The 26,267-nt window shown below is 45.3% G+C and overlaps 2 protein-coding genes across 3 annotated transcripts in view; one reads left to right on the forward strand and one right to left on the reverse strand.

Annotated features, from left to right (window-relative positions):
• LOC143360360 (uncharacterized) overlaps nt 1-26,267 on the forward strand; it is a 277,601-nt gene that overhangs the window by 116,809 nt on the left and 134,525 nt on the right. For both annotated transcript variants that reach the window (XM_076799127.1, XM_076799128.1), the window contains exon 4: nt 10,648-11,002. In XM_076799127.1, the coding sequence (XP_076655242.1) occupies nt 10,648-11,002 (355 nt within the window). The remainder of the gene's footprint in view (nt 1-10,647; nt 11,003-26,267) is intronic.
• LOC143360301 (uncharacterized) lies at nt 23,480-24,118 on the reverse strand. The gene has a single exon (XM_076799018.1). The coding sequence runs from the start codon at nt 24,116-24,118 to the stop codon at nt 23,480-23,482; it is 639 nt and encodes a 212-aa protein (XP_076655133.1).

A 26,267-nucleotide genomic window follows, 5' to 3' on the forward strand; every position in this document is an offset into this window, starting at 1 on the left:
TAAACTTAAATTGCGGCGAAAGCATCTCGAAGTATCTCATGAAATTTTGCACGAAGCTAGATTAATATTATAACTTGCCAAAACGATTAGTTCCAGATCTAAGCTATTCAAAGGATTTTTTGTATTCCTCCATAAATAGAAAATGACCGTAACGCAAAGAGGCTTCAGGTTTGTCCATATAAAGAAATTATTTAAAATTTTTTTTATTTAAACAATTAATTCTAACTAACTATTTCACTTTTTCCTTCATCATAAATGATATATCCCTAAAAAATTTCACCTGAAACATCAAATAATCGTGACATCTGCGCGATTCATTCTTGGAAATTCCGAAAGTTGATATTTAAACTTAAATTGCGGCGAAAGCATCTCGAAGTATCTCATGAAATTTTGCACAAAGCTAGATCAATATTATAACTTGCTAAAACGATTAGTTCCAGATCGAAGTTATTCAAAGGATTTTTTGTATTCCTCCATAAATAAAAAATGAGCGTAACGCAAAGGGGCTTCAGGTTAGTCCATATTACGTAATGTTAAACAACTTTTTTTGGAAAATTTTTTTTGCCAGTTAATAGTTGAAGCCATTTGCAATAATCCATATGATTTGTAGACCCCTAAGTATTCAATTATAGGCGGAGTAATTACATAACTATCGCACTGAAAACTGATGAATTCCCAGGAGCGTGGAAATGGTTATTTACCATGCGTATATCTCCGTAAAAAAATTGTTTTTCAAAAATCTGATTTTGGCACATCATGCACGCACTATTAGGTTATACAAAAATAATTTTTTTTTATAAAAATCGAAAATTTATAAAAGGGATTTTTTGCCGCCTTGGCACCACTGTGCGCAGCAAATCTTGTTTTTTAATAGCAATTTATGCACGTATTCTATTAAAGAAATAATGTTGAATATACAAGGAAAAATTTGCGAAATTTTCTACATTAATAGAGCATATTTTTTTAATTCCACAGAATTCCGCTTTAAAACAAATTACAATATTTACAGTACATCTTCTTTTATATAATCACACCAGAATTATTCCCCCCCCCCCGTCCCACTTCTCAAATTATTGATATCTAATGTTGTCAATGTTCAGTCCGTCCATATAGTTTTATGTATACTCCTGTGTAGCTGCGGTTCGAATCCATCGCCCTACTCTGCAATACTTTGTATGCAATGTTTATGTTATGCTACACATTCGACTGTCACAATATATTCGATGTTTTTTTTAGCATTCAGTTGAAAGAGAATCGTCTAAGCGTGCATAGTGAGATATAAGGAGCAATTTTTTTTGTATTACAGTTATTTTTATTGATTATAGTTTTGCAGATATATTTGTGTTTCTCTCTCTCTCTCTCTCTCTCTCTCACTCTCTCTCTCTCTCCCTCTTTAGATATTTTATATACAGGGTGAGTCACCAAACGTTAGCACCTCAAATATCTTTGTTGTTTCTAAAGATACGTAAAATATGGTAAGGAGACAAAGTTGAATGGTACAATGGGGCTGACACGATGCAAAAAAATTTTGTTTTTATGTCATTTTTTGGAGATATCAAGGTCACCTTGACTTTTTTAAATGGAACCACCCTTTTTAAACACCTACAATGATAGTCCCTTTCATTAGGAATTCCGTGACTATAATTAGTCCAAGGTCATTCAAGGTCAAGGACAGAAAAAACGTATAAAACTAAAATATGGAAGCAGAATACGTTTATCACGGTTGAGACTTGTAGGAAATAGTAAACATACTATGGTCGTAGTTAAAGTAAACATACTAAGGTCCTTCAATGTTATTCAGCATTCTTATTTACTATCAGTATGTTTCCAAACGCGATTCCGCTATGTTATATTCGATGACTGAAAAGTGTGATATGATCACGATTTACTGTGAATGTAGAAAAAATGCAGTGTAGGCCCGACTACTTTATGAAGAAAGGTACCCCGAGCGAAACACTCCTTCTAGACATACTTTCACTAATACGTACAGGTTGTTTCGAAGTACTGGAAGTGTACATGCAAGACAGTACAAACGGAAGAATCCCACGACTAATGAAGACAATGAAATTAATATTTTAGCAGCTATAGCTGTCAATCCTCACGCGAGTACGAGAAAAATTGTCCGGGAAGCAGGCATAAGTCAAAGTAGCGTAATACGAATTCTGGCCCGACATAAATTTCATCCGTTCCACATATCGCTCCATCAAGAATTGCACGGGAATGATTTTCAAAATAGAATTAACTTTTGTCAATGGGGATTGCTTCAAAATCATTCATTTTTTTTCTAATGTCTTGTTTACGGACGAAGCAACATTTACTAATCATGGCTCAATTAATCTACGGAACGCCCATTATTGGTCTGTGGATAATCCGCACTGGCTGCGAGAAATTGATCATCAAAGACAATGGAGCGTAAACGTGTGGTGTGGTATTTTGAACGACAAAGTAATTGGACCATATTTCGTTAACGGAATGATGACGGGACAGAAATACGCTCAATTTTTGCAAGAAGATCTGCCAATTTTGTTAGAAGATGTCCCTTTACAAAATCGCTACGATATGTGGTACCAACATGGATTCTCGATATCCAAACCCATGGATTGGACGAGGCGGAACAGTTTCATGGCCAGCACGTTCGCCTGATTTAAATCCACTGGATTTCTTTTTATGGGGTCTGCTAAAAGAGACCGTGTACACGGATGCTCCAACAACAGTTGAAGATATACGTCAGCGTATCATCACAACATGTACGAATATCATGTCGGATACACTTATCAGAGTTCAACATTCCTTCAGAGCTCGTTTACAACAATGTATCGACGCAGACGGCCATCATTTCGAACATTTATAAAATACAGGTATTCTGATTCCATATTTTAGTTTTATACGTTTTTTCTGTCCTCGACCTTGAATGACCTTGGACTAATTATAGTCACTGAATTCCTAATGAAAGGGACTATCATTGTAGGTGTTTAAAAAATGGTGGTTCCATTTAAAAAAGTCAAGGTGACCTTGATATCTCCAAAAAATGACATAAAAACAAAATTTTTTTTTGCATCGTGTCAGCCCCATTGTACCATTCAACTTTGTTTCCTTACCATATTTTACGTATCTTTAGAAACAACAAAGATATTTGAGGGGCTAACGTTTGGTGACTCACCCTGTATATATAAAACTAGTACCATTACCCTAGTAACTAGTACTTTTATGTAGAGCACAACAAACTGTATCGATTGGTGCAGTAAAAAATGTAGGTTTCCATTTTTTAAAAAAGTGCAATTGCATTTTTCTGATGAACCGATGCAAAAAAGTGCATAAAATTAGTTGCGTATTATGCACCGTCTGATGCCATTCAACTTTTTCTTATAAGACAACTTTTTCTATTCCCAACCGTTTAGGAGGGACAGCCTGTTCCAGTTGCTTGGGACACCCTGTATATCTAATATACACGTACAAAGAAAATTAGAAATTTAGATCAAGAAGCTAAAGAATTAATAATTACGTAACATAAAGTATATAATAACCAAATACAAAGTAAATATTACTAAAATAATTTTTTTGATTTTTTTTTCACCCATTTGTAATATAATGATAATATATTATTGAGCCCAAATTTCGTGTCGATATCTCTTACGGTTCAGAAGTTATATTCAAATGTCACTAAATTTTCTAGTCACTAAATTATCCTAGTTCTCGAGCCAACTCAGGCTCGTGCCATAGGCGCTATTCGTGGCGCGTTAGAGCGACACCCGTATCAATAAGTTTCCAAACATTACCGTCAAGGTACTATTATCAATGTGGTTTTTTTTGTCAGTGGCATCCCCTGTAGGTCTGTTCGACTGTGTCGTGCGATAATTTCGGACAACAGCTGTAGAAAATAAATTCGGAAGATAAATTTTGAAAATAATTTTGAATTGTATTGTCCAAATTTTATTAACATCCGGGATAATTTGATTTTCGTGCACGTTTAGACGTGATGTAGCTATTCGCATCGCCGATGCTTACATTTGTTACGGGGAAAAACGTAACTTTAACAAAAGGTAGCGCCTAGCGACCGCGTTCCGTAGACACTCGGTCGAATAGGCGTTAAAATAAAAGAAACACGGAGTTTAGTCTGTGACTGACACAAATATTCTGACGTTTTATTGAAGGTTATCGGGTACTATCTGCTAAGGGCAAGGTACAGGGGCGATCGGTGGCTGCTTGTTTGTTATACAATGTGTCATCGGTCCTGAGTCATGTAGTCGTTACACATCCCCCTCCTTAGATTGGATTTGGTCCTCCAAATCTTAGGCGTTTTTTGAATGCTAGCGGAATGGATGGTTTGCTGGTTGGAATGTTTAACTCCCTTGCGGTAGGTATTTCTATGGGTCTGGGTAATAACTCCATATCTCCGGTCCGGATTTCTGAGGGGTTGCTTCGGGGTGTCGATGATTCCTTTGTTACTGCTGATTGGTTGGTGGTTTGACAGAAGAGAATCCTATAAGTGCGATTGATATGTAGCCAATGTACTGAATGGTAGATGTGGTCATTTCTTTCCAATTTTTCGCACGCTTGGAGTTTACAATTTGTCCTAATTTTTCGTCCATGTTATTTAATTGAGTGTTATATTCTTCTATAATTTTGTGGTTAATTCGCAAATGTAGATCTGGTATAACATGTCTAAGTTCGTTGAAGTCGTATGTAAGTTAGTATATTCGATATTTTTATAGATAGATTCAAACGTTAAGTTTTTAGAGTTTTCTACAATTCTGAATTCTACAATTCTACAGGTTAAAAATGTGCAATCGTCTGAGGTCGATACAAGGGTTGGTTCTGTAAACCTAATTGTTTTAGCTTCTTTACATACGACTTGTACATCAAGTGGCTTTTGTGGGATTACTATGTATCTATTACTCGCCAAAATGTGCACAAAAGTTAGTTTGTCGATGTTAACAGGTGCTACCGTACATTTGTCTGGATGAGCGTTCGTTTTTTTGTAATAGCTGTACCTCGCAGTTAAGTTTTGACATTACATTATGAATAGGTTTGTTCGTGTTTGTTTGTGGACTGCGTTTGTTTGCAGGCGAGTTCATTATGAACCTCTTTACATTGTTTGTCCAAATACGTCGAGCCTACTGCAATATAATTCATTTCTTCTCTAATGTAGTAGTAGTGTGGAATGATAACTATTGTATGGCTTTTGGTTAGTTCGTTATAGCATGGTATCGGATATAACATGATCAAATGCCAAGTTTTCTTGCTTAGGATCGTGGTTTTTATGTAGTAAATCAGTCTGCTATTTTTTGTAAGAATTTTTACTGTACTAATACTAATAAGCGTTTGGAAGTTATCTTCAATCAAAGTTGTATGAAGTCGCTTGGTTTTAATAGATGGGAATGGATTATACCGGTCTTGCCAATATGTATTGCGGTTGTTAAGGTTTCTAGATCTATTTCTAATTCGTCCATCAATGAATTTACTGCGAGAAGCTGAGTTTGAAAAGTGATTAGCCCATTGCTCCGGTTATATAAGTTGATATTTTCTTGTTTCCATGTTTTGGTTGTTTATTATAGTTCTAATGATTTTTCTTTGGTTAGCTACGATTTTACTCATGTCGTTTTGATTTTTAAACAATATGTCGAGGTTTCCATTGATAAGTTCCAAATCGTCTTCATCCAATGTGCCAAACAGAGATTTTGAAATGCTACCGATTATATTAACTAGACCTCTTTTTGTTCTGGTTCCTAATAATATACGTAGGTTGTCCTTGGACAATTTTATATTCGTTAGCCGTTTACGAAGAATGGAGATTTCATAATTCGAATTGCAACGCTGGCGCAGTGTTTTAGGGTGATGTCGAAGAGATTCGCTATGTCGGTATATCGGTTCCCGATAAAATCGGTATTGATATCAACAACTAATGTCCATTCCTGACTACATAATTGTACGTCTTTCTCTTTTTCCACGAATACGTCCAATTGTCCCAGACTGTAGTTACGAAGTGCTAGGGTCGTTTGTAATGTCATTAGTGTTATTGTTAGAAGTAACATCTGGAAAACTAAAAATACAGGGCTTTAATCTATTTCCGTGCACTTTGGCCATATGAGTATCATTAAATTTTATAGTGTAAGTCGGGGGGGGGGGTGTTTAGGATGGGCTATGGTCCAAGCCATTCTGGTTCTAACTTATTCTTCCTGACATTGTCATTGTGTAAGAACACATAGTCTCCAATGTTGAATATAGGTTGCGTTCGGATAGTATTCTGATTAGTTCTTTGTTGAGTTTTCTCGTTTGTTTTCTCTAGATTGTAGCGTGCCTTGTTTATATAAGTGTTATGTCTATGCTTCCAATGTTTGAATAGTTCCTCTTGAGATAATAGCGGTGTACTCGCTATGGTTAACTCAAATGGGGTGTGTCCAATTGACTCATGTATCGCGGTATTGAAACCCATGCAAACAAGTTGTAAATTTTCGCCCCACTCGTTATTTTTGTCAGGCATGCACGTCCTGATAAAATTCAATACTGTACTGTGCGTTCTTACTAAACTGCCGTTAGATTGTGGATGAAATGATGTCGTTCTAATGTTCCTAATTTGAAACTGTGACTCGAATTCCTGCATCAATTTGCTAATAAAATTTGATCCTTGCTCAGTCAGTATGTGTTTTGGTGCTGAAAATATGTAAATGTAGTGTCGTTGAAGTTCGTCGATAATCGTCGTCGTGTTTGTTGATTTTAATGGAATTAATAGTAAATACTTCGTTAAAACGTCTTGTATAGATAGGATGTATTTATTGTTTCTATTAGTAGACGTCAGTGGTCCGAGTATGTCCATCGCAATTTTATCGTTCGGTGCGCATGGCGTGTCAGGAATAACTGCGAGTTCCTTACTGCGAATTCTAATCAATTTTTCCCTTTGACAGGATTCGCAACTTTTGAATGCTTTTTGAACTTTGACTGATTCGAATGCTTTTCTTTTATTAAATTCAATCGTGCTCGTAGCAACGAGATCTAGCGCGCTTAATCATTCGTATAAAATCCTCAACCCCGGAGTCATCCCGCCCTCTGAGAGGCTTGATAGTGTCGGCTAGGTCTTTGGCCTTTTTAAAGCGATGCTCTTCATACCTGGGCTCCGTATTGTTGCTAACCTGATCAGAATTTTGTCGAGATGTACCCGGTAGTCGGAAGTGGTTCTTAAACGATCCGTCTTCTTTGTCCATTTCCCTTTCCTCTGCGGGATGCCACGTAGGATTGCCTGCGGCGATGTTACCGTACATAGCAGTAGTCTCGTCGTCCGTAAGTAGTGGTTTTAAGACTTTATGAAACGTCAGCATTTCCTGTCTTCTTTTGTCGTTTTCAGTTGCCAGTATTGCAATATTTTGCGTAATTTTTTCCTGTTGCGTGGTCAAGGTTTGAATGGATTTCGTGAGCGCCACGATCCTTCGGGAGGATTGGACATCTTGGTAACGATGGTAGCTAAAGGTTCTTCGTCACTGGTATCAGTGACAGGAGGAGGATTTCGGTATCTATCGAAAGCCAGTGTTTCGGCTTACCCTGATTTTTCCTTTCCTTGGTCCGTTATACAAATCGTGACGACCTTCAGAGGACTTGTCTCTCAGCCGGTTGTCTCCCGAGTTTTCCAGTCGTCCTCTTGTGTATATCCTGGCAGGATCGCCAAAATGTTATGGGGAAAAACGGAACTTTAACAAAAGGTAGCGCCTAGCGATCGCGTTCCGTAAACACTCGGTCGAATAGGCGTTACAATAAAAGAAACACGGAGTTCAGTCTGTGACTGACGGAAGTTACCCTGTTCTTTCCTCTCGGCGGGCGGGCGGCATTCATGGCCGTCCTCCCCCATGTATCCAGAGAGACGCTCTGGTGCAACCCCTGTCCTCTCCTGGGTTACTGGGCGTCCGATAGCATTGCTTCGTACTCTCCCATCCTGTGGGCGGCCGTGGTCTTATCTCGTCCTCTCCCACAGGTGCAGCAAGAGTGCTCGCTCCGCGGTAATCTACCGGTATTTATACGGACTCGTTGCTAACTTTATCAATAACGCGTTACTAGGGAAGACCTAGGTTCCAGACCCCGTCATAATAGTACAGGTCGTTGGATTCGTCTTGACCTCGGTTATCACATAGCAATAATAAAAATATATGATTCCATTAAAAAAAATATCGATGGCCTTGAAATCTTGTAAAAAAAATGACCTTAAGAAAAAATTTTTACCGTCATCAAATTCGCCCCTTGAAACAGTATAACTTTATTCTCTGGAGATTTTTTGTACGACTAATAACAACCGAGATATTTAGGTGTTCCCATTTAAATGCTCCACCCTGTATATATTATATATACACAGTGGACAGGGTGGTCCACGCAATTGTTTCAAGTCGTAACTCCGTTATTATTGCATTTACGAAAAAATGATAAAGGAGAAAGATAAATGGTTCGAAGAGCACTACATCTGTAGGCCTTTAAATTTTTTTAGATGCAGCAGCACATGTGCAATTAACAATTGCATCATTTCTTTAAATAAAAATGCATATTTTTTTGCACTGATCGATTCTCCCGTTCATTCTACGTAAAAAATGATTAGGATACCATGGCAAAAAAATTATTAGATCTCGAGATATTTTCAAAAAATGTCTTGTTTGAAGAAAATGCTCAAACGCTTCTCCATTACATTCTAAACATTTCTGATAACGTTTTTTTATTGTTTGCATAACTGCGTTTAAATTGTCTGCAGTTATTGCTGTACATTCCAGTATGATTCTTTCTCTCAGATTCTCTATAGAATCTATGGGATTTGAATAAACTCTATCTTTCAAATAACCCCACAGAAAAAAATCAAGGGGACTTAAATCAGGTGAACGGGCTGGCCAACGTATTGATGTGTTTGTTGCGATAACGTTATTGCAAAACTTATTTTTTAGAAACCGCATGGCCACTTGTGAGTTTTGTGCCGGTGCACCATCTTGTTGAAAGTATTTACAATTTAGCCTGTCTCGGAGAGGAATGTCGTCGAGAAGAGATGACAATCCAAATTCCAAAAAGTGCCGATATTTTTCTCTGTTTATGGCACCATCGATGAAGTATGGACCAATGATATTGGTATTTAAAATCCCACACCATACATTAATAGCGTACCTTATTTGGTGATGTGTGTTCCTCCTAAGGAATGGATTTCTTCTTGGCCATGTATGTTCATTATGACGATTAAAAATACCATTGTTGTTGAACGTCAATTCACCCGTCCACAAAATCTGCCGCGGGAAATCTTCGTTCATCTGAATTTGATTTAAAACAAATTGACAAAATTGCATACGTCTTACTGAATCTCCAGCATGTAAGGCATGTCCAACACTAAATCGATACCGATGAAGCTTCTCTGATTGTAAAATTCGTTTCACACTAACGAGGCTTACATTGCATTCTCTCGATATTTCTCGTGTAGATGCTTGTGGTTTCCACTGTAAATAAGCGAGTATGTCCACTCTGTTGTTTTCATTTCCTACTACTGGTTTTGGAACTTCTCTTTTGGGTTTGGTAAATGCACCATACTGTTGCAAACTGTTATTCAATTTGAAAAACAATTGTCGCGATGGTTGTCGACGGTTTGGATATTTTTCCTGGTACAGTCTTGCGGCGGCATTCGCATCTTTGTCACAACACAAAAGTGTCGTACATATCTTGTTTCTCACTGTTAGTAAAATACATTTTCTTGTATTTAGTGAAATACAGCTACACTTTTTCAAAATCTTAGTTTTGTACTTATTCGTACAAATCGGTTTCTGTTATGATAACAATGTCGAAAGGGTGTTTCCCTTTACAACATAGTCATGAAGTGTTTGAGTATCTTCTTCAATAAAGACATTTTTTGAAAATATCTCGAGATCTAATAATGTTTTTGTCATGGTACCCTAATCATTTTTTACGTAGAATTAACGGAAGAATCGATCTGTGCAGAAAATATTCATTTCTATTTAAAGAAATGATGCAATTGTTAATTGCACATGCGCTGCTGCATCTAAAAAAATTTAAAGGCCTGTAGATGTAGTGCTCTTCGAACCATTTATCTTTCTCCTTTATCATTTTTTCGTAAATGCAATAATAACGGAGTTATGACTTGAAACAATTGCGTGGACCACCCTGTATATAGATACACATTATTATGCAAATTTAGAAAAGTGCCCAAAAATAGGCCATTTGTCCGCGCTGTCCGGTGGTCCAAGGGATGCCAGTCTCGAGAGATCGAGCCATGCTATCTGTTTCTCTAGCTATGGCGGTTGTAAATGTTGGGCCAGTCGATTCCCTCGTGGCGTATGCAGGGACAATCCTGCAGACATTGCCCACCTTTTCGGCAGGGGATCAATCCGATGGGAGTTGTCGTCGTCGTTTTCCCTCTGTTTATCCGTTCGCAAAAAGCTATTGTGTGCCCTTGTCCCCGGCGCGCGTTGAACTTAAAGGGTTTGCGAACCCCCACTTTGTCGGGTAATTTCACTCCCTAAGCCTGCTTATCCGCTAATAAAAAGAATACACGCCAAGTATTTTTGGATAAACTATAAATGGGCAAGGCTTCGTCAAAATCGGTGATTGACGGTAGAGTGATGTTTCATCCAAGAATGTTTGTCGATGTCGATGCACTAAAACAGACAATTATCGTATTTGCAGACCGATCATTCATCGAGAAGCTCTAGCAGGCAGCCGTCGAAAGAGCGCTGCGGCACCGTTGAGGCCGGTTATGGACAGGATCAGCGGTGCTAGACGCGAGTCTGGTGCTCAAACGGACATCTCTGCGCTTCCGGCTCATTGGCGTTCGGAAAGCTATCTCGCGCACAAAGTGGCTCACGCGTTCACTACGTTGCCAAGTAAATTCGCTTTGCCGACTGGTGTACCTGGAAGACTCCGACTCTCTGACAAAACTCGAGAGGCTAGACGAGTGATGCTTTCGGACATCAGTTTCACCAGCATGGTACCAGAACTATCCAGAAGTGCCGATCATCTTTGTCATGATCCACATGTACAGGTAAGGTCTCCACCTAAAGCTATAGACTTAGATTCGTCGTAAATGTCACTGTAGAAACAATTATATTCATGGTCAAATCCTGCACATATTTACGGATATTTGTATTTATAATACAACATTTCAAATTCATGATTTGAAAAGTGTTATAATATCGAAATCGTTTATAATAATTCTCTTTCTTATAAACATTTTTACGGCGAATTTATTTTACAAATGTCCACCGATTCAGAGGTTTAGATTTACTCCTAGAATGTTTGACCATTTTATAAAACATATGTACGTGTAGTTGGTGTACAAAGTATTCGTACACCTGTTAAAAACAAATAACTTTTTTAAAGTTGGAGCAAACGGCTTGAATTCTTTGGAGATGTTAGAATTAATTTATTAAGTAATGCATGAATAATATTTTTTAATTTTTATTGGTCGTAATTGCGAAGAAAGAAATAGAGGTCACGATTTTTAAGTTTTTTATCGGTGTCTGTAATGAAAATTTAAAAGGTGGCTTTTGTAGATCTAACAAGGGAATCTATTCAAGTTACACAAGCCAATTTTGATGAAACTTTTGTGATACATAGTTCTTCGAAAAATATTTGATACGTGTTTTTTTTATCGCCAACCATGCACTTTGAAGAGGTGCAAACAGCCCTCAAAGTTGGAGGTCAAAACCACATTTTTTGAAATATCGCGGAAACCACAGGTCGAAAAATATTGAATTTTTTTTAAGTTGTGTGTTGTTGAATGGGAAATTCAGTCGCGCAAAAAAATTTTAACAAAAGTTATTTGTTTAAACAATATATTACAAATTAAATTTTTTTGCAGTTTCTCCTATTTATTGTTAATTCATCTTAATTTAAAAACTCGGGTGTGTAATCTTTGATCCAAAATAGGGGATACGTGTTTTGGGTTTTCTTTGTTTCTTGCCATTTAACAATAATTATACATAACGAATGACTGTAAATACTGTAAACTATAAACGTTTATAGTATTTTGAACGATGACACTGGGTTATATGTCCAGTCACGTCGCTTAATGTCTCGTCCCCATCGGAAGGACGAAAACCTTAGTCGACACCGGGTATTTACAGGCCTAGAAGCTGGGCCACGCTCAACCGCGCGATACGCCGTCCACCCGGGACAAACGGTTTTCCGTGGACTCAGCTTCCATGCAGCTTCCATTCTTCAAATTCGAACTTGTATAAAAAATCGGGCGCCAGACACCCGGTGGCGTCGCACAAACGAGGCTTCGCGAACTCGTAAAGCTGACTCTACGAGAACTGCTTTCTGAACAGAATTCTATTGCGCCAGCGTTCGAGGCTGGCTGTATCTTGCGGTGCAGTGTTTACAGTGAATTCCCCATATAAGTCCCTAGAAGCCTAGCGTTTAAAGGTCCCTGGAACTACCCACACCACCGCGGGGCTCCGTCAGGGGCCAAAGCTCGAGAGCAGCCGCCGCCGCCGAGGAGTGTAACATAACACGGTCGGGTATATCGGTGTGAGACCAGTAGATCCAGCTAATCAGTTCATCACATGATCTACTAATTGAATTGTTTCGTTCGTGTATAAATATATCTTTATTAATAACGTAACAAAATAACAACTGTTGCCTGCAGAACTAACTTTGGGCAACTGTTTCACGGAGCCAGTAGACTCTCGCGGTACAAGAAGTAACGAAGAATTACCGAGTAAAAGATACGAGTTTCGAACGAGTCTTCGAACACAAGTCGAATTCCGAGTGAAAGAGACGAGTTTGGTCGAACTACCGAGTCGAATGTAGGTTTTGATCTGACCAATGTAAGTTGAAGTCTCGAACGAGTCGAAAGTGAGTCGAAGTCTAGTTGAAGTCTGTCTTCTGTCCCGGAGTCCGCTCGCTGGTCACCTCGGTCGTGCCAAGAAAACATCCCAACTTGGGGGAAAAGTCCTTCTCATTCGCTGGCTAACTTGAAGGGGAAGAATCTTCCGGGACAACCCTCACCGGTGGAGGAGGAAATCTCCACCCACAAGTCAAACCAGGAAAATTGAAAAAAAAAACGAATTGCAGGACCCCGGAACAACCCGAGTATTTAGCCTAAGTGGCTCGCGAACGAATTTATTCCCCTTAGCTTGGGTCCAGTGACGACGGTTAAGGGGCACGCGCACGTGTGGCACAAGAGGGATTGACCTCTTGGCCTGGTCGACGCTTGTGCGGGCTATAAGGCCCGCTTTGTTCGAATCCGGGACCTCCGGTACATTGCGGGTGGTACGCGGAGCGAGGATTTCCCGGATTGAACTTTATGGCCACTTTCCAATGGCATCAGCTAAAAAACCCTCGAATACCGTGCGTACGGCCACTCGAGAATTAGCATTCTTCTAATTTTCGAAGGATGGCTAGAAATCGGAGAAGGGCATAATTTATGGCTTTCAGCTTTAACTTTATGCAGCTGTTGCCTCACGACGATTGACTATACCATAAAAAAGAAGATCTCGGTGGGATCGAACACTAATGCAATAACAAAACTTCTTTATTTTTTATTATTTTTTTATGGGACTTTCAACAACATATTCGTAGCATTTTTATAATGAAAATGATACCCAATTTGATATAATTCCGATAATAGTTACTTATGTAAAGAGCCGCGGAGAATCGAAGCGTTCGGGAAAGATGAAAGACTGGCGTGAGCTCAGGCCTTTAAATGAAAACTTGAACTTTTTTATTATTAATTATTTGTTTGCGAGACTTTCACCAATATACTTGTGGAATTTTTCTGATTAAAATGATACCTAATACGATATCATTCGGATCATGTTTACACTAATTTTCCGTTAATATAATAGTAATGGAAAATAACTTTCATCGCTCATTACACAAGTAAATATCATCGGAATTATATCATATTTGGTTTCATTTTCAACAGAAAAATGCCACGAATATGTTGGTGAAAGTCTTATAAAAAAATAATGAAAGATGAAGAAGTTTTGTAATTGGATTAGTAGTGGTCTTCTGGTCTCACATCGATATACATGATCGTGTTACGTTACACTCCTAGTCGGCGACGGATCTCGAGCTTCGCTGTTCTTTTCTACATTTCCTCAGCCTTCTTGTCCCTATCCGTCTATATGTCACGGGTTTGGAATATATAGACGAGTAGGGTCATTTACGTTTCCAGCGTGCACTGTGTATTTCAAATGCAATGTTCGACGAGAACCACAGATTTCGTCTAAATATTTCTCGCCAGTTACTTATGTAACTTTACGTAAAGTTACTAGTGACTTATATCGGGAATTCACTGTACTTCAAATAATTTTATTTTCGTCAATTTTAAAGTGGCCGCTTTTTTATAAACAGGTCCGTAAAGAGAACACTTGGGACTATACCCTCATTTTTTCAAATTTTTAAAATTGTCCCTGCTATGAAAACATTGCAATTTGTTTATGCCCGCGGTAGATCTTCGGTGATCTTTCGGACCTCTGATGTTTTTGCACAGCGAGGTGCCCGCTAAGAACTATTACTATGCTCGAAGGAGCACCTTCCAAATGGATGGAAGGAAATGAATGGCAAGTTTTTGGTAACGAACTATATTTCAAACTAAACACAAGAGAACGCTGCTGGAAGGAGCCAAGTCACCTGTACAAGTTATGTATCTATTGGAACTTTTCTAAACTAGGTGGCTTCCCAGAGCGATCTGGTTGGGAGAACACGAGTTGCAAATAAGCTAGCCTCGATTCTCCCCACTACTCTAAAGTTTTAACCCTACTTCGGAGGTTTGGTGGGAGGATCTAGGGACTGGGTGCTTGAAACAGGTCCAGGGTAAGCCAAGGCCACACACGCTTGGTGACCGAACCCTGGGTTTCTCCAACCATCTGCAAACCATTCGAATTGCAGTTTCAAGCACCCGGATGCGCTGAGCCTAGGAGACGAACGGTTTCGAGTGTTTTATGGCAAGGGACTGCATTGAAGGGGCCCAGGCACGGACGGTAACGGGTGATGCCCAGTTGGACTCCGACCGATTGGACGGGTTCCTTTTGGACTCCGTGCCGATCCGACTCGTGCCGTTTGGACGCCGTGCCGATTGAACTCGTACCGTTTGGACGCCGTGGCGGTTGGATTCGTGACAATCCCTAACCCTTCTTTTTTTCTGTGGGAAAATGCTTTACGCATACCCCGACTCCCTGGGGGGAGTCGGGGTTATGTGGGACTGCCCTTGGGGGAAATCCCCAAAGGCTAGCCACTAAAAACCCACGCCCACCTAAGCTAAAGGGGAGGTGCCTGGATCACGCGAGTACTCAACAGGACACCCCCAGCTATCATCATACCCCGGGGGAGGGGTTAACCTCCCCCACTGCCTACGCTATACGACCTCGGGCGGAGGGACCCGCCCGGTGTCCCCATCCCTGGAGCCTTCGGATTGGGCTTCCCGAGCCCCAGCTCGGTCCACCCACAACTCCCGGAGTTTTCGTGCCCCGCTCGGGGCCAGTGTCCCGAAGGAACCAGTCCCGGCCGAGGCAAGAAGACGCCGCCACCGGAAGGAAGGGCCGTTGGAGGCGCGATCCGGCACGCCCCGACCCTTCCTTACCCAAAACCCCCCACGAATCCCCCTCCCCTAGGGGAGCGACGGACCGACACCCCCCATACCGGGAGATTAACCCGGGGGGGTATCGTCCTATCACGGGGGGAGCTACGTTCACCGTTCCCAATGGTGGGGGCGCATCAGGGCGCGGGGAGACTCCCCGCGCCGACACCACTCCGCCCCCCACTCCCGGGGGCACCTGTTGACGGGGGGGGGGGGGAGACCCCCGCGCCCTCCCTATCCACGCCGCCCCCTCTAGGGGGGCACACGTCGGTGCGGGGGTCGTCCCCGCGCCCATATTCTCCTCGCGGAGCCCGGGTCCCTCTCCCGGGCCCGCTCGGCGGCTTCCTTCTGGGTCATTACGACCTCACAGAAGGAGGCCACCGCCATACACGACTCCTCGCTGTCGACCATGTGGTCGACCACGGTCGGCAGCGAGAGGTCCCACCCGCCCACTGCGGCTCTCAGGACAAGTATCGGAACCCTTGCCAAACCGGTAGTGGTCCCACAATGTCGATATGTTGTCACATTGCCCGGATTTTCATGCCCGTCCGATGGGAGAAAACCCGGACAATCGCGGGTTTTTACAGGTCGCGAGACCGGGCCACGCTCGGCCGCGCGATACGTGGTCCACCCGGGACAAACGGCAGCTCGCAAACTCGATTTTCGCGACGGTTCTCTAAGGTTCGGTATTCGGAACGGGCGCAAGGCACTTGTAGGTGCCACACGAACGATTTCGATAAAGACGCGAATCGCGGATCACGAGTTCGAGTCGGCGAGCATTGCGCGATACCCTGGATAACTAAAACGCGGGTCAGGGTTCTACGGGAAAGGTGGACGGGGCATTCCCCGCGGCGGGAAGGTTTCTCAGAATAACGGCAAGCGAATCTGGGCTTCTACTTTACATTTATTGTCTTTCGGGTGTTACAAAAGGCTGTCGGGAGGACCCGGCAGCGATGGTCAGAGAAGCCCGCACGATAGTACAAAACTCGCGACGGATGGCCGGTCGCTCGCGCTTTTCGCACCCGAAACTTCTTTAAGCGCGTCGAACGCGGTCGCGGACGCGATGCTCGGGGTCTAGTATCGTTTCCGATTGAACCCTACGCGACCGAATTCCGATAAGATACGCGCTACTGACTTTGCTGTTGATGATAACCGTCGGAGCGAGTCGGAAACAGCGATACGGACACGTCGCGTCGTCCCACCGTAGGAACGTCTCGAGGTTGGCACCTACAAAACCCGGCGAGGTACAGCCGTCCTACGACGGCCACGCAGCCCCCCGCTGTCCGACCGAATTCGCCTTCTCTCAGCTCGCACGTTCACCGGCCGACGGTCCCGGGCCGTACACGACTTTAACTCGCGCGCGTTTACCGGCAATAAGGGAACACGTCTCTCGCGACACGAATTTTTACCGTTCACAAAGACGTCCGCCGAGCCTGATCGGCACTTACCACACGGCACAGTTTCTAGGCGATCACTTTCTAGCGGCAGCTACCCTGGAGTCGTGGAGCAAAAACTCTATTTTCGATATGCAATATTTAACGACTACCTACTAAGCCAGTCAACGACACAGTGACCTACTTCGCGTCGGCCGGCTAACGCGGAAGCGAGGCGTGCCCCACTTTCCTAGTTTTCCTACTCTCGCGCGACATACGGGGCCTAAGGCATCCGGCACCAATTTACATGGTCGGCGGTGTCCTCCGTGATTTCGTAGTTTCCCGCGGAGGAAGATCTCGAGCCGCTCCCGCGTCGGATCCGTATTGTTTATCCGGGATGGGGTAGCGACGAGGTGGAGAAGTTCGTTGTCTCCGGTCCGACTTTCCCTCGACGGCACCTCCGGGTTGGTGAATCCGGGCTCGGTTCCTTCCCGATGACATTCTCGGCGGGATTTCGTCGGATGCCGTCCCCTGAGTGCCTCTCGTCGAAGTTACCCGCGCTCCTGAGAGTAGGAAAACGGGGGCCGGGTCCTCCCGGGACCCGGCTACGGTCCTGCAATTCGCGTCGCGCCAAGTAGCGCGGCGTTCAAAACGGATTAGCCTCTCCACAAGGTGCTTTCGGCGTTCCTTGGGAGAGTGCTCGCGAGTGCCGATATCGTGATGGAGGCGCCAAAGGGCGGCCCGGTCTCTTAGTACCGGCTGAGGGAGGAACGTGGCAATTATTGCCACGTCACAATGTATATGTTCGAATCTGGAGCTGGGTGGTTCGATAGTGCCTGTTGCGGATGTTGTATGTCGTGTAATTTTGTTTCGCTGACATTGGATGCATTCCCTAGTCCATTGGACATAATCTTTATTTATAGAGGGCCACGTGAAACGATCTGTAACTAATTCTTTTGAGGCTCGCGACCCGGGGTGTGACAAAGAATGCAGGCTGTTAAAAACTTTTTTACGGTGTATCTTTGGAACGTATGGACGAGCGGTACGTGTGGCGATGTCGCAATATATTTCTACTTCTCCCCCAGCAGCGGCTGGAAAACGTATTTTTCTTAGCTCTAACGAAGTCTCGGTCAGTAGAAGATGTTGGAGCTCTTCATCTGTCTGCTGGGATTCGGCTATTTGTGTAATATCTGCGCACGCTGGTATATGTACATCTGCTACTCGGGATAACGCGTCCGCAACTATGTTATCTTTGCCGCTAACATGTCGTATGTCTGTTGTAAATTGTCCTATGATATCTAAATGCCTAAATTGTCTCGGTTTGCATTTCTCTAGCCGCTGTTTAAAAGCATAAACCAGAGGCTTATGGTCTGTAAATACAATAAAGGATTGCCCTTCGATTTAGTATCGGAAGCGTCGTACGGCGGTATATATCGCTAATAGTTCTCTATCGTATGTGCTGTATTTGCGTTGAGCGGAGGATAGGGTTTTGGTGTAAAAAGCTATAGGCTGCCAGCTATTATTTACGCGTTGCTGTAGGACCGCACCTATTGCGTAATCGGACGCGACTGCGCTGAGGGATATTTGGGCGCTAGGTATGGGGTGTGCCAGGAGGGTCGCTTGTGCCAGTGCATGACACGACCGGCTGTCGTCTACCTGCCTATCTTCCGGGTCCCTTCGGAAACTCAAGGTTTATGATACCCGTACGAGCTGTTGAGGCCGATGGTAAACATCTAATGGCCAATATGTGCCATAACAAAAACTGCTAAGACGATTTACGGCTTTCTTAAAAACAGCTGTGGGACAACGGGTTCCATAAACTCGCTCGACCATTTGCACGCCAAATGTTGCTAAATGTACGTGCCGATGGCCGCTACATCACCCCCCTGCCAGTGCAAACGTCCTATTATACTTACTTATTCTAAATAACGGCTAAACTTACCAAATAACTTATCTATCTACACTACTATATACATTGTTTGTCTACATACATTATAACTGACCTACCGGCCAACCTGTAAACGCACTGGGAGTTTAACCCGTCTACCTGAACGCGTCCGTATCGGTTCTTGTGCGGAAGTTGGGCTATTGTCCCTTGTCACGGTATTGTCGGTAGGTAAGGACGTCTGCGCATGGGTCTGTACCTGGTCTTCGTTATCATCTAATGTGTGCGCCGGCTTGAGTCGATCTATGGAAATTGTCGCAACCCTACCTCTAAGCCGAATGACGTACGTTTTCTGTGAACGGGAAATAACAGGGAACGGTCCCTCGTACAGGTTGTCTAACGGGCTTCTTGCCGAATCTACTCGCACGAACACGTGTGATGCCGTGGACAAGTCTTTGAAAACGAAAATTTTCTTTTGTACATGTCGCGATCCCGGGACCGGTCTTACATCATGAAAATGTCCGCGGAGCTGTTTCACTACTTCTACCGGTTCCGTGTTATTTCCCCTTCTGTCAGCACAAAATTCCATTGGTAATTTTAATTTTTCGTCATTCAGCGACCGATGCCTCTAAGGCTGCGCGATACGCTGCTCGGATGCCTAACAGAACTACGGGAACCACATCCGACTAACGCTCATCGCTGTGGCATTTTATCGCCGCCTTCAACTGCCTATGGAAACGTTCCACTAAGCCGTTCGCTGCTGGATGATATGCAGTCGTGCGTAAATGCGTCGTGCCTAGAAGGACACTGAGCTGCTGAAACAGTTGAGACTCAAATTGTCTCCCCTGGTCGGTAGTGACCCTTAAAGTCGTACCGAAACGTGCAACCCATCCAGCAACGAACGCTCTCGCGACGGTTTCGGCCTCTATGTTTTCGATCGGGAAAACTTCTGACCATCGCGTAAAACGATCCACGCTTGTTAAACAGTATCTATTTCCGCGCGAAATCGGTAATGGCCCCACTAGATCGATGTGAACGTGCTCGAACCTAGCGGATGGCAACGCGAAGGTACCGATAGGACTCGTTATATGCCTTATTTTAGCGCGCTGACACTGGATGCAACGTCGGGACCATTCGCGACAATCCTTTTCCATCGAAGGGCACACGAAACGTTCTTTTATCAGCCGCACCGTGGCTTTAATTCCGGGGTGCGAAAGCGCGTGTGCGGATAAAAACGTCTGACGGCGAAAAGGCAATGTCACGAATGGTCTGATATTTCTGGTCGAAATGTCGCAATGGATCTGAGTGTCACTGTTTACTAACTTTATGCGTTTAGGTTGCAATGAGGTGCCAGACGCGGTCAGAAGATCTTTCAATTCTTCGTCCGTTTCTTGTGATCGCGCTAAATCAGCGTAATCTAACGATGCAGTTACGAACTCTATTCTAGTCAAAGCGTCTGCCACCTCATTGTCTTTACCGCTGATATGTCTCAGGTCGGTTGTAAATTGGCCTATGTAATTGAGGTACCTAAACTGCCGGGGTGTGCATTTGTCCGACTTTCGGCTAAATGCAAAGACCAGCGGTTTGTGGTCGATGTATATCGTGAACTTCCGGCTTTCGACAGCATGTCGGAATTGCTTTACCGCGGCATAAATGGCTAATAATTCGCGATCGTACGCGCTGTAGTTACGTTGCGCGGGAGACAAGGCTTTTGTGTGGAAAGCTAAAGGTTTCCACGAACCTTCTTCCCGCTGTTGCAACGTCGCGCGTAACGCGAAATCCGACGCGTCTTCCATTATCGCGAGATGCGCGTGACCCGACGGATGCGCTAACAATGCCGCGTTCGTCAAAGCTTCCTTCGACGCTTGGAAAGCTTTTTCCGCGTCTGTCGACCACTCAATCGGAGCGTTTCCTTTAACTTTGCGACCGCAAAGCAACCGATTAAATGGTGACTGTACCGATGCCGCATTAGGTATAAACCTCCGATAAAAGTCCATCATCCCGAGAAACCTACGAAGTTGTTTAACAACCTCAGGTCTCGGGAAGTCTTTTTTTTGTGAGGAAATGCTTTTCGGGCCGGGGTTATGTGGGGGGAACCCCCAGAGACTACCCACCAAAACCTCACGCCCACCTAAGCTAAAGGGGAGGTGCCTGGATCACGCGAGTACTCAACAGGACACCTCGCAACTAACATACCCCGGAGGAGGGGGTTTGCCCCCCCCTCATTGCCTACGCTACAAGACCCCGGGCGGAGGGGCCCGCCCCATCTTGTCGACAGCGAGAGGTCCCACCCTTCCACCGCGGCTCTCAGGACACGGCGCGGCCCGGCCCAAGCAGGGCACTCCTCCAGGGTATGCCGCGCCGTGTCTACATCTTCGCCGCAGTGGTGGCACTGCGCAGTCGGCTCCCGCCCCATTCTGTGCAGGTACTCTCCGAAGCAACCATGGCCGGAGAGCACCTGCGTGAGGCGGAAGGTCAACCTTCCCCGCCTCCTGCACCATATATAAAATATGGGCAGGATGGCCCGGATGGCCAACAGCGCCCTCCACTCCGAAAAAGCTTCCGTCCGGGCCTGGCGATTCTGGCCCTCGAGCTCCAACTCCTCCTCGCGCGTGAGTTCCACCCCCGGCGGGCGGCGGAAGGAGCGGGCGATCCGGTATAACTTCGCTCGCACCGCCGCCACCACAGTGAAGGGTGGAATCACGGCGAGGAGTCCCGCCGCCTCGGTGGAGATGGTGCGGTACCCCCGTATGACCCGCAAGGCCAGCCGCCGCCGCACTCTTTCCAAGAGTTTGCGGCTGGGCGTGCTGGCCTCGAGCGAGCGGTGCCATACGGGGGCCCCATACAGGGCTATAGACCGCACCACCTCCGTATAGAGGCGGCGTACTTTCAAATCCGGCCCCCCGACATTCGGCAGCAGCCGCGCCAATGCGGCTGCCGTCCTCTCTAGTCGGGGGGCGAGGAGCTCGAAGTGTCCATCGAATCGCCAGCGGCCGTCTATGACCAGGCCCAGGTACCTCATCCTGGGCCCGATCGCGACGGAGGTTTCAGCGACGCGAATCCGGAGATCTTGACCACGGGGTAGCCGCCACATCCGAGGCGAATATAACCAAATCGCCTCGGTTTTTGTGGCGGCCACGGTCAACCCCATTCTCCGGATTCGCCCGACCACGCAGTCCAGGGCGGCCTTCTCCGAAGCAACCATGGCCGGAAGGTCAACCTTCCCCGCCTCCTGCACCATATATCAAATATGGGCAGGGGGCCCGGACAATCGGACGTGTGTAGAGCGCCAAAAGCACCCTCCACTCCGCAAACATGTCCGTCTGGGCCTGGCGATTCTGAGCTTCGAGCTCCTCGTCCTCCCCGCGCGTGAGATGCACCCCCGGCGGACGGCGGAAGGAGCGGGCGATGTGGTATTGCTTCACCCACTCCGCCGCCATCACATGAAAGGGTGGAACCTCGGCGAGGCGTCCCGCCGCCTCGGCAAGGTCTCGGGAAGTCTATGGTTGCTTTAACTTTATCGGCTAACGGTCTAGTGCCTTCCTTGTTCACGATATACCCGAGAAATTTTACCTCAGCCGCGGCGAAAACACACTTGCTTGGATTGATTACAATACCGTATTGGTTCAGACGTGAGAAAATCTGCTTTATATGGTCCTTGTGTTCTGTTTCGTCTCTTGATGCCACTAAAATTTCATCGAGATAAACGTAACAGAAGTCAAGGCCTCTTACAACAGTGTTTATAAAACGCTGAAACGTTTGTGCAGCATTTCTCAGTCCGAATGGCATTACGGTGTATTCAAACAATCCGAACGGGGTGGTTATCGCGGTTTTCGGGATATCGTCCGTGTTTACCGGGATCTGGTGATACGCTCTCACGAGATCTAATGTAGAAAAGATCGTTTTCCCGGCTAGAAGACGCGAAAAATCGTCTATATGGGGAATCGGGTAACGGTCCGAGATCGTGCGCGCGTTAAGAGTTCTGTAGTCGCCGCAGGGTCGCCATCCATTATCCTTCTTAGGCACCATATTTAGGGCCGAAGCCCACTGGCTCTTGGACGGACGGATGTGGCCCTGGCTTAACAGCTCTTCAAATTCTGTTTGCGTGACCTGATACACATCAGCGGAAAGCCTACGCGTTTTACAAAAACTTGGGGTCCGGAAGTCGTGGTAATATAATGGACTACGTCGTGTTTTACCTTGCGCGAGATCGATGTGGGTCGTGTGATGTCAGGAAACTGCGCCAAGATCTGGTGATACGGCGAATTTCCCACGATGGTCTTGATTGCCCGACCTCACTTCCAGCGATCCTGCCGATGGAAAACAGCGACGTAGTTTGGTCCAGGAGGCAACGGTTCCGCAGGTCCACGAGAAATTCATAGTGGCTCAGAAAGTCTGCTTCAATGATGGCCTTGTCGACTTCTGCGATGACAAACCTCCACTGGAGCGCTCGTCGAAGCCGCAGGTTTACGTTGATTGTACGTACTCCGTACGTACAGATCGTTGAACCATTTGCCGCATACATCTCGTACGACGTCTTCTCCAGTGTGCCTTTAACGTGTGTACGTGGGTATATGCAAAGGTCTGCACCGGTGTCGATCAAGTACTCCTCTTTCGTTACGTCATCGGTAACGAAAAGGCGGCTGGTTCTGGGGTCGTCACTGCTTGCCGCGTTCAGCGCCGGTTTGGTCCATTTTCCGACGACTCATGGCTGCATGGTGGACGGCATTTCGTCGACCGCTCCTTGAATACCTGGTGGTACCAGCATACTTTTCCTTGCGATGACGGCTGCTGCTCCCTACTTTTGCTGCGTGACCGCGATCTGCGCCGGAACCGCGATCCACTACGCTGTCTAGGGCGCGAAACGGACAATTCCGCGATGCGCGCTTCCAACTGTTCTAAGCGTTGGAGCAGCATCTCAGTACCACGGTCCGTCGCGATGCTTGATATCTGCGGCTGGCCAGCTCCTTCTGCGGGAATCTGATCCGCGATTTCCGCTAACTTGTCTAGCGGTAGGTCCGTCTGTGTCGTCACGATCACCCGCGTCATGTTCGGCAATCTACCTGCCCATAGTGTGCGCAGAAATTCATCCGACACAGCGGTTCCTGCTAGGCGCCTCATGTGCCGTAAGAACTGCGAGGGGGATCGGTCTCCGATTTCTTCCTGTTCTAGCAGCTGCCGGATCCTATTGCCTTGGGAAGCCGTCAACCGGTGGATTAGCTGATTTTTCAGCGTTTCGTATTTGTCCTTATCCGGCGGATTCGTGAAAATATCCTGAACCTCTATCGCGTATTTGGCGCCTAGCTGCGACATGACGTAATAAAACTTCGTCGCGTCGGCTGTGATTCCGTTCAGGATGAACTATGCCTCGATCTGGCTAAACCAGATCAATGGCTGTTCCGACCAAAAGGCGACACGCGAATTGCCACTCGATGCACCTCGGTGGCCGCTGCGGGTACATCTCCTGTCGCGGAACCAGCTGGTTGAAACATGACTTGACTTTTCACGACACTTGTGCACTTTCAACACGTTTGCACAACGCGAACTCGCACTAAAAAAAAACTCGTTCCTAGAACGTCGGTGTAACCAATGTAAGGGTGTTGGGTTACGGTAAACTAAATCTCCCCAACGTGCTCGATCTAGGCAGGATAGTTTATTTCTCCGAGTTTACAACGCTGTGGTATGGTGCGACTCGACGCGACTCAGAGTCTCCGCTTGACTCTCTGGTCTAATCGTATCTAACTCTCTAACTCTAAGCTTACGAGGCTTTTTAACTATTCCTCGAATCGTCCTGATTGGCCGGGGCTGAATTAGCCTCTTTAGCCAATCAGGTACTTCTTCGGGGACTCCTTGCGACCTTGACGCGGTCTCTCTAAACGCGGGGGCGACCCCTTAATTTCGGTAATGCAGCGGGATTTCCGACGTGCCCGCGGTGCATGACCCGGCCGGCTGTCGCCTACTTGCCTAGCTTCCGGGTCCCTTCGGAAACTCAAGGTTTATGATACCCGTACGAGCTGTTGAGGCCGATGGTAAAAATCTAATGGCCAATACGTGCCATAACAAAAACTGCTAAGACGACTAACGGCTTTCTCAAAAACAGCTGTGGGACAGCGGGTTCCATAAACTCGCTCGACCATTTGCACGCCAAATGTTGCTAAATGTACGTGCCGATGGCCGCTACACATGTTTTGTTCATTCTGCTACCTGCTGCGTCAGTCGTGCCATCTGCTCGCATAGGGCGTCAAATCTGGTATCGGTGGAAGCCACTGCAGCACACTGTCCCGAAGGGTTAAGTTCCCTTATTTTGTCCGCTAGTTCATCCATTTTTTCTAAAGGCGCGTCCGCTTGTGTTGCAAGGATGAGCCGCATCGATGTTGACAATCGGTTGATGAAAAGAGTTTGCAAGAACTTATCGCTAACCGACCCGCCTACTAAACTTTTGATGTACCGAAGGAATTGGGATGGTGTCCTGTCACCGATTTCCTCGCGTTCCAAAAGTTGCTGCATCCGTTGTTCCTCTGATGTTGACATGCGTTGGATTAATTTTTCTTTGATAGCCTCGTATTTTTCAGTGTCTGGGGGGTTTCTTATTACGTCTTCCACCTCCTTCATACACTTGCAGTCCAAGTTTGCGATGACGTAATGGTATTTCGTGCTGTCGACTGTGATACCGTGTAGCGCGAATTGTCCTTCTACTTGGATAAACCACAGTGCCGGATTGGTGTACCAAAAAGGTGGTATGCGTGTTCCCATCTTATTGATCTCTGTTGAAGCGCTAGGAGTGATGTCACTGTTGTTTATCGATATAGTTGTTAATGTGGTTCGGACGAAGATAAGGAGAGGAACAAAGATAAGCGACGGTTGACTGTTGTTATTTGCACTGCGCGGGATTAATGTTACACTTGTCCGATTATCTGATACTTTCACCAAACTATACGAGAATTCGTTCACCGTTCACTGTCGATCACGTCGGGGTCACCAATTGTAACTGACTCGGACCGTAAATGAAAGGACACGTGTTTGGTTTTTTACGGCGCGTTTACATAATCTAACCCGCTGTCTCGGGTGGTCACTATTTATATTTTTGTATAGGGGTGGAGCCTGCTACTTTGAGGCCGTCGGAGTGGTAGTTTTATTTTTATCACTTCCGCCTGTTCAGCAGGGGGAAAGGAAATCCCTGTCGCACAGTGAGGCGACTATAAACATTTTGGGACTTTCCTTGATCGCTCTGGCCGCGTGGCCAGGCGGTCCCGTAGCGGTGCACGGCTGGCGCAGCTTCTGGCGATGCTTCTTTTGTTGCGCACGTAAATCTAATAAAGACGTAAAGTCATTTTTGACTTTGCAGATGCCAGGGACGGTTTTATGGCCTAATCCTTGACGTCTGCAAGCGGACCGTCCTAATGGTTATTACGGTCGCCAACCGTGTGCCGCTACAACTCAATAGCAACATGTGTTTTTGTTT

This window comes from Halictus rubicundus, chromosome 13 (genome assembly GCF_050948215.1).
Source record: "Halictus rubicundus isolate RS-2024b chromosome 13, iyHalRubi1_principal, whole genome shotgun sequence".
In the NCBI taxonomy this organism is placed as follows: domain Eukaryota; kingdom Metazoa; phylum Arthropoda; class Insecta; order Hymenoptera; family Halictidae; genus Halictus; species Halictus rubicundus.

Coding starts and splice junctions, on each gene's coding strand:
- LOC143360301 (XM_076799018.1), bottom strand. CDS start 24,118: ATGTCGCAGCTAGGCGCCAAATACGCGATAGAGGTTCAGGATATTTTC.